The sequence below is a fragment of the Citrus clementina genome, unplaced genomic scaffold (assembly GCF_000493195.1).
Source record: "Citrus clementina cultivar Clemenules unplaced genomic scaffold, Citrus_clementina_v1.0 scaffold_3, whole genome shotgun sequence".
Taxonomy (NCBI): Eukaryota; Viridiplantae; Streptophyta; class Magnoliopsida; order Sapindales; family Rutaceae; genus Citrus; species Citrus x clementina.
This window is the reverse complement of record NW_006262339.1, coordinates 23,948,217-23,960,744: the sequence shown is the minus strand read 5'-3', so window position 1 is coordinate 23,960,744 and position 12,528 is coordinate 23,948,217. Positions and strand designations below refer to the sequence as shown.

The 12,528-nt window shown below is 38.7% G+C and overlaps 2 protein-coding genes across 2 annotated transcripts in view; both read right to left on the bottom strand.

Moving 5' to 3' along the window:
• Positions 1–2,203, bottom strand: part of LOC112099730 (MLO-like protein) — a 3,781-nt gene extending 1,578 nt beyond the window's left edge. The window contains exon 1 of the mRNA XM_024187184.1: positions 2,039–2,203. Within this exon, the coding sequence (XP_024042952.1) occupies positions 2,039–2,203 (165 nt within the window). The remainder of the gene's footprint in view (positions 1–2,038) is intronic.
• A 6,192-nt stretch (positions 2,204–8,395) lies between these two features.
• Positions 8,396–11,351, bottom strand: LOC18048526 (TMV resistance protein N). The gene is made up of 5 exons (XM_024187183.1): positions 10,879–11,351; positions 9,570–10,417; positions 9,331–9,509; positions 8,501–8,722; positions 8,396–8,401 (listed from the first exon to the last, which is right to left on the bottom strand). Exons 1-5 carry the CDS (start codon positions 11,349–11,351, stop codon positions 8,396–8,398), a joined length of 1,728 nt encoding a protein of 575 aa, XP_024042951.1.
• Between the last annotated feature and the right edge of the window lie 1,177 nt (positions 11,352–12,528).

Here is a 12,528-nt window from a genome sequence, read left to right as displayed (position 1 = left end):
GGAAGTGCTTTGGTTCATTGATTTCTTGTTTAAGCAAAGGCCAATTGCAGATGCAATCTTTGAAGATGTGAAACGAAGGTATTTTCTCTTCTCTCTATTCAGTCCATTTTTCGTTATCCTAAAACAGTACAGTCAAAAATTAAAAAAATTCTATGATGTGTATATATTGGTGCTGTAGGGAAACACTGAGGAACATTTTACTGTCCATCTATGCAAATAAGAAATCTGTGGATGAAACACTGGTAGAGGTATTAATATTCTCCACTTATGTGCCATTTTAACCTCTTACAAAAATGGCTACTCAGAATTCATGAATTGACCTAAAAATTGCAGATCATTCGAGAACCCGCCAATGATGAAGGGGCACTTGATGCATTTGTTTCGATTGTGACAGGCCCACCAGGGCCGAACCCCGTGCAATTGATGCCATCAATCTCTATACCTGTACTAGTTTTATAGGGTGATGAGGATCCATTCACCCCCCTCGATGGACCTGTTGGTAGATACTTCTAATCTCTGCCTTCTCAACTTTCATATGTGAAGTTAATTGTGTTGGAAGGAGTAGGACATTGTCCCCATGACGACAGACCCGAGTTGGTCCACGAAAAGCTGCTTCCTTGGTTGGCTGAAACATTTAATTTCTGAGGAATTTACTTTCTCATCAGCAAGTTTTGATGAGCATTATATATTATTCCTATTGTAAAAAGACAAACAGCTCTTGTATTTATATTGTATATATCAAATCTTATTCAACCGCTTGAATATCTTTTGGCGCCGAAAAGAATGTAGGAGAAACTGATCCCTGACAAGTTGTAGAAGCTCCAAATTGATTCAAGGCATATATCAAATTATTCAATAAAAAGTCAAATTCAGCATAATAATAAAGAAGAATTATTTAGTAATCTAAATTGCTCATGTTAACGATATGTGAATGATAGGATCCAATTTTATACATGGAAAACATACAATAATCTAAATCGAAATATAAGTTCACAGGCATCTTCAATCCTTTCCTTACAAGTCAGTTTTATAAATATAAATTCCAGCGATAGACGATACCACGTCAACTGTGGAATCAAATGCACCATTCCAAATATGGAATTGGTACATATACTTGAAAAAGTGCACACATGTTTATGGCTTTGTTTCCACATGATGAAACTTTCCCATATACAAAAATTTAGACTTAAGAAAGTAGAAAATTTTCAAATGTGATTGCATTATATAGATGAGAGTTGATATGGTGCGCAATGCGGTGAGTGGCAAGTTTTCATTGATAGAGAGATGGGCCCACAACATAGCTTCGCCAATAAGAATTGTTGTGCGTCCTGTAATATCCGATATCGCCTAGCTTGTGAGTTTTATTACTGGTTTATAAGTTACGTGCTCTCCTAACTACGTGGATTGTTTTGAGTTGTAAGGCTCAATAACAAAATCGTGATGTGTTGTGTGCACAAAGTAAGAAAAAGAAAGCCGATAATTTTAATTTTACAATATACATCATGTGCTTTTCATACATTATACTCTTCGCCTAATAACGTAAAGTTCTCTAGTGTGAATTTGTGTTAAATGCACCAGATTCCTCGAATGTTATTACATGGATGTCTTGTTCTAAGAACTGATTTTGGCATTTTCTCAGTCTTCTTCGAAAGTTATTAATTGTCATTAGAAAAAGGAAAACAGTGAAAATACATTCATGAAAATCTCAGTCTTCTTCGTTACAGTTGAAACACATGCTTGGATTTTCTATTGAATTCGTAGAATCTTGGGTGTGAAGTAAATGGATCCCACATTTTTCACCCCGCAGCACTGGCACTCCAGAGGTGGAAAAACATTAAAGTCGACTGCCTCAGGAATGCAATTGCATTTCCAAAAACCATTAAAATCCTCTTCACAGAACAGGTAGTATCCCAAATTTAAGTGATCTGATTCTACATAATTAACTCTGCTCTGAAATAACTGTGCCATGGGGACCACAATCTTTAGTGGTTTTCACTTTGAGCTCACAAGAAAATGAAAACCATCTGCCACAATCTACATGACTGTCTGAAAATGCTAAAATAGCACAAAATGCAATGCCCTGCACTATGTTATTACGGAAGAAATCTGGTGGCATCTCCAAGGTTATAAAAGATCCCACACTTTGAAGCTTAAACCACTTTGGAATTTCATTCCCAGACAGTACGATATGAAGTTTGCCCATGATAGGGGTCCCAGTCAAAGCGTAAGTGATTGAATATATTTCTACTTAGGGTGAGAAATAAGACCACAAGATATTTGATTTTTAGATAATAGTCAATGCCCTTTATTCAAGTCCGTTGGAGCTTATTTATACTTAAAACAACTTAGCCAAACAATCTAACTATCACTCGAGATTGTAGGCAGGTCCTAAGCTAACAACTTGACTTATTCTTTTAGCTTATCTAAACAACCGAAAATGAATTAAACCAAATGATAAATCTCCATTAAATCAGCAAGTGATCCCATGTTGACCGAATCCCCCCCATGATCCATGTAGACTGCTCCAACGACCATTCTTCCAACGTACTGCATGTTGCATGTAACGTATGCATAAGTCTTGAGCCATGTGACCGTTCGACTTCCGAGCATCCATGCATAATTCAAATGTACCCAGCATACTTGTTGCTAGGCTTTGGAATCCTTGACGACCTCCGCGGCGTATCAATACCGCCTCCACGAAGAGGACCCTTGTCCTCAAGGGTCAGGTGAGGGAATTGCTTTGCCAGGAACTCTGAATCTTCCCATGTTGCGTCCTCATGTGGAAGGCGTTTCCAACGGACAAGACTTTGTTCCACCAACTTGCCACCTCTTTTAAGCCAACGAACATCAATAATTTTGTCCGGTTCTAAAACGAGTACTCCGTTGTCATTGACATATGGAAGATCTGCACTGAATTGAGGCATCTCACCAACGTATTTTTTGAGTAAGGACACATGAAATACCGGATGCACTCGAGATCCCGTCGGTAGTTTAAGCTCATAAGCCACTTGTCCCACTCTTCGCAGAATTGGATATGGCCCAAAGTATTTACTGGCCAACTTCTGATGAGCACGACGGAATACAGTAGTCTGCCTATACGGTGGAAGTCTTAGGAATACCATGTCACCCTCCTTAAACTCCACATCGCGCCTTTTTGTATCCGCAAATTGTTTCATGCGATTGGTTGCCATTTTCAAATTCTGTTTTAATTGTCGCAGCAGCTCATCCCTAGACAACAAAGCTTGATCTACCTCGTGCACTGGAGAAGATTCCACATGATACATTGGTACTACCGGTGGATGTCGCCCATACAAAGCCGAAAAAGGAGTCATGCCTGTGGACTCATGGTACGTTGTGTTGTACCAGTATTCTGCCCAAGGTAGGTAAGAGTTCCATTGCTTCCGCCATTGGTGAACAAAGCTTCGCAGGTATTGTTCAAGACATCTATTAATAACTTCCGTTTGACCGTCGGTTTGCAGATGGTACGCAGAACTCATCTTGAGTTGTGTACCGGACATATGAAAAAACTCCTGCCAAAACTTGCTAATAAAAATAGGGTCTCGACCACTGATTATTGATTTCGGCATGCCATGTAATTTTACCACTCCATCAATAAACTTCTCAGCCACTGTTTTTGCTGTGAATGGGTGAGTCAAGGCCATAAAGTGTGCACTCTTGCTGAGCCGATCCACCACCACTAGAATAGAATTTTTACCGTGTGAGTTTGGCAGCCCTTCAACGAAGTCAAGCGTGATATCATCCCACACTTGGCAAGGAATTGGCAAGGGCTGGAGGAGACCCGCAGGCTTAAGGGTTGATGCTTTCGTTTTTTGACAAATCTCGCATTTACCTACATAGTCATGAACCGTTTGAAACATTGAAGGCCAAAAGAATTGTTGTTTCAAATGTTTGTAAGTACGTAGAACTCCTGAATGACCTCCCATCTTAGTGTCATGGGCTTCAAAAATTAAAGATTGACGGAGTCGAAGAGGAAATACAACTCGACCCTTGAAGAAAATCAGCCCATTACGCATGAAATAAGGGCCAGTAGGTTGAGTCAGAGCCTGATGTGTAATTTGCTGCATGTAATCATCATCTTGGGCAGCCGTTTTTATTTCGTTCCAAATAGATACCTGCGCCACAAATAACCTGTTAAGAGCAGAACTGTCAGGTCGTCGTGAAAGGGCGTCGGCGGCAACATTCTCACGGGCGGGCCTATATTGGATTTCATATTCAAACCCCATCAATTTGGCCAGCCACTGTTGCTGTTCGGGTGTCGTAATTTTTTGTTCCAAAAGGTACTTAAGGCTGCGTTGATCGGTTTGGATGATAAACTTTCGTCCTAGCAGATAAGGTCGCCACACACGGATAGCTTCTATAATCGCCAACATCTCTTTTGCGTATGTGGACCAAGATTTTTTTGTGACTCCCAAGGCACGACTCATAAATGCGATGGGATGCCCTTGTTGCTGGAGTATTGCGCCGATGCCGTCACCGGATGCATCTGTCACAATAACAAAAGTTTCATTAAAATTAGGCATGGCTAATGTGGGTGTACTTGTCATTGCCTTTTTTAAATTGATAAACGTTTTGTCCGCTTCTGTATTCCATTCAAACTGTCATTTTTTTAGAAGATTCGTGAGTGGCCGAGCTAAAACTCCATATCCTTGGACGAACTTTCTATAGTAACCTGTAAGGCCAAGGAATCCCCGTAGCTCTGAGATGTTCTTCGGTTGAGGCCAGGAGACCATGGCCGCAATTTTTGTCTCATCTACTTTTACCCCATGGCTGGTAATTATGTGGCCAAGGTACTCGAGTTCTTGTTGGCCAAAAGTGCACTTGCTTGCTTTAAGGAAAAATTGATGTTGTTTAAGAACCTCCATTGCCTTCTTAACATGAGTAAGGTGGCTACGCCAAGAGGGACTGTATATCAGTATATCGTCAAAGAAAACAAGGATAAATTTCCTGAGATAGGGACGGAAGATAGAGTTCATGATGGCCTGGAATGTCAATGGTGCATTGCATAAGCCAAACGGCATTACTAAGTATTCGTAATGTCCGTTGTGTGTACGAAAAGCCGTTTTGTGGATATCGGCTGGGTTTACACGTACCTGATGGTATCCGGCCCTTAGGTCCAATTTAATGAAGTACGCTGCTCCATGTAACTCGTCCAGCATGTCATCGACTGTAGGGATTGGAAATCGGTCTTTAACAGTGGTGTTATTGAGAGACCGATAGTCGGTGCAAAATCGCCAACTTCCATCTTTTTTTTTGACAAGTAGTACTGGTGATGAAAAAGGGTTGGTACTAGGCCGAATGAGTCCCGAATTCAGCATCTCCTGGACTTGTTTTTCAATTTCGGCTTTCTGGAAATAGGCGTAGCGGTATGGCCGTACGTTGACTGGCTCAGTTCCCTCTTTCAATGTGATGTTATAGTCGATTTCTCGTCTAGGTGGCAGTTTTGTTGGCTCTTGAAATAAAGTGTTGTATTCCTTTAACAAATCTTGCATATCTGGAGTTGTTGTGTTGAGAGAGTCTTCTACATTCACATGGAAACAAATAGCAAAACCGGACTGCCCTTGTCTCAGCTCTTTGGTAATTTCGGTCAAGGATGCTGTTTGGATTGATTGAGGCCCGATGCCTTGTAACCGGCAACTTTTGTTGTCCCAAGTGAAATCCATGGTAAGTTGTTTCCAGTTGCAAACCACTGAGCCTAGCATCTCAAGCCACTGGACTCCAAGCACCATATCCAACCATGTAATTGGAAGTGAATAAAGAGTCAAAGTGAATGGAACTTCTTGTAATAATACCTGAACCCGTTTGAATTTTCCCCTGCACGATAGCGTTTCTCCGTTTGCCACTCGCACCAAAAATCCTGCTGTGGGAATGATTGGCAGCCGTAACATGTTGGCCATTCGGGAGCTGATGAAATTGTGAGTTGAACCGCTATCGATCAAAACCATAATCTCATATGGTCCTACCTTTGTCGTGACCCGCATGGTTCTTGGGGCTGCCCATCCAGTGAGGGCATAGAAAGTGATTTTTGGATCGGTTGGCTCTTTAGTGTCAGGTTCTGTGCATAAGACTTCAGGAATTCCCTCATATGTAGTTTCATCATTCATTGTCTCACTTTCAAGGAGCAATAACTGAGGTTGGGTGCACTTATGACCTGCTGTAAACCGATCATTGCAATTGAAGCAAAGTCCCATTGCTCGACGCCGCTGCATTTCGTCCCAAGTCAGCCGTTTGATGGGTCTCGTTGGTTGGGCACGGGTATTGTTTGTTGGTGCTGGTGGTGTACGGTTGAGGTACTGTGGTCGTAGCAACTTCCTTTGTCGCGTCAATTGATCATCCTTCATACGTGCGAGGCTTATAGCTTCCCCTGAGATTTCCGGCTTCAATCCTCCCATAAAGGTCCCGACCAAGGCCTTTTGCGTCCAGCCTCGTACCCGGTTCCCAAGCCTTTCGAATTCCCTATGATAATCACGTAGTGACCCTGTCTGCTTAACCCTGGACAACGCCTCATCATAATCTTCGCACTCAGTAGGGCCAAACCGTGCCCAAAGCTCCTCCACAAAAATTTCCCACGTTACTGTTTTTTCCTCTTCTTGATAAGTTCGTCGCATCCACTGCCACCATTGGTTGGCCTCTCCTTCGAGGTGAAAAGAAGCTAAGGAGACTTTCTGTTCGTTGGTTGCTTCCTAGTACTCGAAAAATTGCATGATCCTATTATACCACTCCGTTGGGTCGTCGCCGGAATATCGTGGACACTCCAGTTTGGTAAGTCTTGATGCTAGCTGATGGCGGCTCCCTTCACTATCTCCACGGCTAGGCTGTGAGGATCCAACGTGATCAGAATTGTTGTGACTTGGCGTCCCTTTTGAAGTTGAAAGTGAATCTACCAGTTTGCTCATTGTTTCTTCTAGACGGTGTAATCTGTCAGTAAGCCCTAGTTCCATACGCTTCATTCCATCTTGCAAGCTTCCGATCTCGTCTTCCACACGCTCTATGCGTTCCTTGTTGGTTGACATAGTAACCTCGCTCTGATACCACTGATAGAGGTCCCAGTCAAAGCGTAAGTGATTGAATATATTTCTACTTAGGGTGAGAAATAAGACCACAAGATATTTGATTTTTAGATAATAGTCAATGCCCTTTATTCAAGTCCGTTGGAGCTTATTTATACTTAAAACAACTTAGCCAAACAATCTAACTATCACTCGAGATTGTAGGCAGGTCCTAAGCTAACAACTTGACTTATTCTTTTAGCTTAACTAAACAACCGAAAATGAATTAAACCAAATGATAAATCTCCATTAAATCAGCAAGTGATCCCATGTTGACCGAATCCCCCCCATGATCCATGTAGACTGCTCCAACGACCATTCTTCCAACGTACTGCATGTTGCATGTAACGTATGCATAAGTCTTGAGCCATGTGACCGTTCGACTTCCAAGCATCCATGCATAATTCAAATGTACCCAGCATACTTGTTGCTAGGCTTTGGAATCCTTGACGACCTCCGCGGCGTATCAGCCCATGGAAAAACCTCTTTGTACCAAAAAATCATAATTTTAAACCCAAAAAAAAAATTGTAGAAATTGTAAACAGAGAGAGTTAAAGACACACATTTTCCTGTATTTCTTACCAACGGAAAGCTAGCATATGGTCCATATGCGGAATTCTCTGGGTATCTTCAACAATTCCTGCAGTATAATTACCTTCCAATTTAAAATTATTGCTCCGGTCAAAAAACACTGCCTATAAGATTCATAACTTAGAGAACAAACCTAAGAATGGTTGCGGTGCTAGGCAATCTCGTGCAAGGAATGGAGGCTTTGGTAAGGATTGACGCCTCTCACTATAACTTAAGAGGAGGTATCGCAACATGAAATGTTGGATAATGCTTTCTGGTATTCTCTCAATATTGGTTTTCGCTAGATTCAATATTATTGGGTAGGATAATTGGCCAAGACATTCGGGCAATCTCTGAAGCTTGGAGCAACCCCGGAGATCAAGAATTCCAAGAGATTTCAACTTCCATAGGCTGCTTGGGAGACTCTTAAGCCTTTTACAATTTGAAAGGACCAAGAACCCAAGCCTAAGTAGACGCTCAATTGATGAGGGCAGTTCTTCAATTGCAGTCCCCCTTAAAAATAACCAGCTTATATTACCTGATGAGATCTCTGGAAGCCTCTTCAGTTTTGGGCAGCCCGAAAGATCAAGTTTGGTAAGAAATTCCAAGTTAAATATTCCAGATGGAAGACTTTTCAGGCTTTTGCTACCTCTTAGATTCAAGATAACTAGCTTGTTCAGACGTGGCATCAACGTGGGATTTGGTGCTTTGGCAATTATCTTATTGTAGGCAGCATGGATTATCTGGTTTAACTTACTCTAATGCTGCTCGGTCAAAAAAGAGGCCAAGACAAAATCGTTACCACGTATAATAATTTAATATTGTTATTGAAAGATTGCACATATATAATAAGATATGCATACCTTCACACAATCCCAAAGTTGTTCAATGTCATTATCAGGCACTTCAAGTAACACAAGCTTCTCTGCACTAAGGTTTGAAGGCAATGACTTCAGCGGATATCCATGCCAGTGAAGATATTTCACTTCAGCAAATCCAGAGTCTTGCAAATAAGACACCTTACATTTGTTTGGCAATAAGGACACCTTACATTTGTTCTCTCCATTGAATGATGAACCGTAGAACTTTAGGAAATTTCAATTTAGGCATCTTAGTGAAAGTATTGGGATTTAGACGGATCTCTTTTACTTTTGACATATCTAAACAGATGCCCTCGATTTTTTCTGTCCCCTAAAAATGAATAAAAAAAATTAAAGTTAAAATCAAATGAAAGATATGTATATTCCACTAATGAATCGCACTTCAACCCCACCAAGACAAATTTTTGGGGCAATTTTGTCCCTAATTCACAATTAGAGGTAGCTTAGTTATTAATTCAATTTTTATTTATTCTTGTATGGAGTTTATGTGGGATTGGAGAGGGGCTCTCTTTAATTACTCATATCAAACACTTAATTGCAAATGCACAAAGAAACATAATAACATAAAAATAAAAATTCTGTACGTGTACTACACAAATTTACATATCAATTATGCTTACAAACGGTTATGCAAGTTGTCATCGCATTTATAATTTATTGCTACGTCATCTAACCACTATTGTTTTTTCTAATCATTGCCACTCTTCTATTAATTCTAAGACTCATCCCGTTCGAGCGTATGTAAATATATTCACATCAAGTTTTTAAACACTACATTATTCCAAAATAATAATCCACAACAAACTGCTTACCATATTATATGTAAAAACTTCATAAATATCCTCATGATACCACAATCTACTGCGGTTTTCAGGATTAATTGATTCTTGTCGAACAATTTCCCTACCCAATTCTTGTAGTAAATCATGCATTGTTATCTTTTTGTGTGAATCAATAGCGATGAGAGACTTATCAACAAGAACACTTATTCCTATTTATGGGTAGAAGCCGCTTGCATTAAAGAATTTCATTATAGGATTTACATGCTCACCTCGAAAGAAACAAGCAACATCAAGGAAAATACTTTTCTCTTTATCGTCCAAATCATCATAACTTATTTGTAATACCTCTAGAATACTTGGATGGAGGATTCTTTGCAATTTATCTATTGCGCTTTCCCAAACTTCTTTTTCCCTTTTATGTAGAAAGCAACTCAAAACTTTAAGAGCTAAAGGAATACCTTGAGCATATTTCGTTACGTTGCTTGAAAGTTTCTCGTAACCAACATCAGGATGGTTTCGTTTGAAGGCATATCGACTAAAAAGCTCAAGAGCATGATGATATTCTAATGCCTCCATCTTATATATTTTACTCACCCCCCAATTTCTAAGCACTTGTTTATTTCTGGTGGTTAATATGATTCGACTCACTGGCGTCAACCAATCAAGGCTTCCCATTAAAGATTCCAATTGGCTGAAGCAAGTCACATCATCAAAAACAATCACAACCTTCATGCGACTGAGCCTTCTAAAATTGAGGTCAATATAAGGCATCACATTTTTATCCTTCAATATATTTGAAAGAAGTTTTTGTCGTAAGCAAGCTAATCCTCCTGGTCTTTGTGACTCTTCTCTAACATTTTCGAGGAAGCAAGAACATTCAAAATCACCTGAGATTTTGTCGAAAATAGCTCTAGCGATTGCTGTTTTGCCTATACCACCAATGCCCCAAATCCCTAAAGCGTAAACACCTTTCGACTCAACACCTAATAGAGATTCAATTTCATCAACTGTTGATTCCACTCCAACCAGCTGGTTTTTGTTATCACGCGGCTGAAACACTTCATCCAATCTCTTCAAAATGTGATTAACAACTTCATTTGTAAGTTCCGACTCATGCCTAGCAAATACATAAAATTAGCAGCAGTAACTTCAAATTAATAGGAGGAATTTGCATTAAATAAGAAATAAGAGAGATTGTCAGTTTTCCTACTGAAATTAATACATACCATACAAGTCTTCAATCTTCCAATGAATTGATAACTCTTAAATTACACGAATATGCGTGAGTTTTTTTTTTTTAATGGTGCTGTATGAGTGACAGGTTGACATTGCTTAAAAAACAACAGATCACCACTAATTTTGTTAGATATATATTGTAAAATTCTCATGCTTTTTCTATCAAAATTATTTTGTAATTATAGAGCACAAAAGTGAGGAAGTCAAGAAGTCTAGAATTTGATGCTTAAAAATATTTAAAATTGAAGTTTAGCATCTGGAAATTTAACTAAGAGTGCTGCGTGAATTTTATTTATTGTTAAATATTAGTATGAGAAATTAAAGGTAACTTTTCAATTTCACCTGATGTTATGAGAATGAAAGCCAGACAAACTGGCTGCTTCCTTCAAAGCTTTCCTCCAAGTCTGCAGCTTCTCTAAATTCTCCTTAAATCTTTCTTCAAGCTTCGAAAATGAAATCCCAAAAGGTCCTGTTTGGTTTCTCGCGTCTAATGGATCAACCCGATAGAAAACCGGAATCACAATCTGTGAATACTCTTTCTTGCACTCGAGGATCTTTACAAGTTCATCGAGACACCATCTGGAAGATGCATACCCTTCTGAGAAGACAATAACTGAAATGGCTGATGCTTCAATTGCATTCACAAGTGACTCCGAAATTTCGTCTCCTCTGTTAAGTTGGTCATCAATGAAAGTTTGGATATTTTGTCGACACAGAGCAGAACAGAGATGGCTAGTAAAGTTGTCACGGGTGTCCTCTCCTCTGAAACTAACAAAAACATCATACTTCTTGTTGTTTTGAGAAGAAGAAGCCATAATCAACAAAATCAGTTGAATTGATTAGAAAAAGATTTTGATTCGGATGAAAACAATTATTGAACCAAATGTGAGCGACTCTGTAGAATAAATCGATGCCATGAAGCTTCCTTCAAGTTCCGTGATAATTTTTCAATTTCATCTCATTGTCCAAGCACCGTGCACTCCACGATGATTGATTAATTCAACTGCTTTGTAGACTTTTAGCTGAAAAGTCCACAAGAACACCATACTTTTCAACGCACGGCTTCTGTGTTTTAGGGTGCGTTTGGGATTGAGGTTGGGCAGCTGTAGCTTAAAAGCTACAGCACTAAAGTGTTTGGTAAACACTAGCTGCTGTAGCTTTTAAGCTATGTTGATATGATTTTTCACTTGTATAATATAAAATTTATTATATCTTTAATAAATTTATCAAAATTATTATTTAAAATTTATATTTACTATATATTATTAACTTTTGTTTCATAATTACAGCTTTTTTTTCACAGCAGCTGTAGCTTAAAAGCTACAGCACCTCAATCCCAAACGCACCCTTAATGTGCATAACCACCAGCAATAAGTAGGGTGATATGTTACTTTTTATCCCTGAATTTATCTTATCCGTCCTCATCTCTCAATTAATTGTATTTAGTTTCAAAATTATTCTTTTTTGTTTTGTTTTAATAGCTCTTATTCATGTTCCTTAGCGTTGATTTTAAACATATGAAGTCTAGCTTTTTTTAAAAAAAAAGTTATCTTAAAATTGAGAATTCCGCACGAACACCATACTTATCAAGACACGGCTTCTATTCTTTAATGCTCATAACTGCCAGCAATAAGTAGGGTTGATATTTTAATTTTTATCTATGAATTTATCTTATCGGTCCTCATCTCTCAATTAATTGTATTTAGTTTCAAAATTATTCTTTTTTTGTTTTAATAGCTCTTATTCATGTTCCTTAGCGTTTATTTTAAACATATGAAGTTTAACTTTTTTTAAGAAAATTAGTTTTTTTTGGTAACATATGTTTGATTTTTAGATATTTACATTTGAATTAAAAAAGAAAATTTTTATGACCTTTGCCGAAATGAAAAAATGTTTGAATGGAAAATAAATACTATATCCTAAAAATATTTCAATTCAATATAGTTATTTCATAAACTACAAAACCTAATCCCTTTTATTCGTTTTGACTTA

Excerpts from the sequence above, each read along its gene's own strand:
- LOC18048526 (XM_024187183.1), bottom strand. The coding sequence starts at position 11,351 with ATGGCTTCTTCTTCTCAAAACAACAAGAAGTATGATGTTTTTGTTAGT. Across the intron at positions 10,418-10,878 it reads TTTCATTCTCATAACATCAG|GCATGAGTCGGAACTTACAA; the intron begins GTGAAATTGAAA and ends TGTATTTGCTAG. Across the intron at positions 9,510-9,569 it reads TGTTGCTTGTTTCTTTCGAG|GAATAAGTGTTCTTGTTGAT; the intron begins GTGAGCATGTAA and ends ACCCATAAATAG.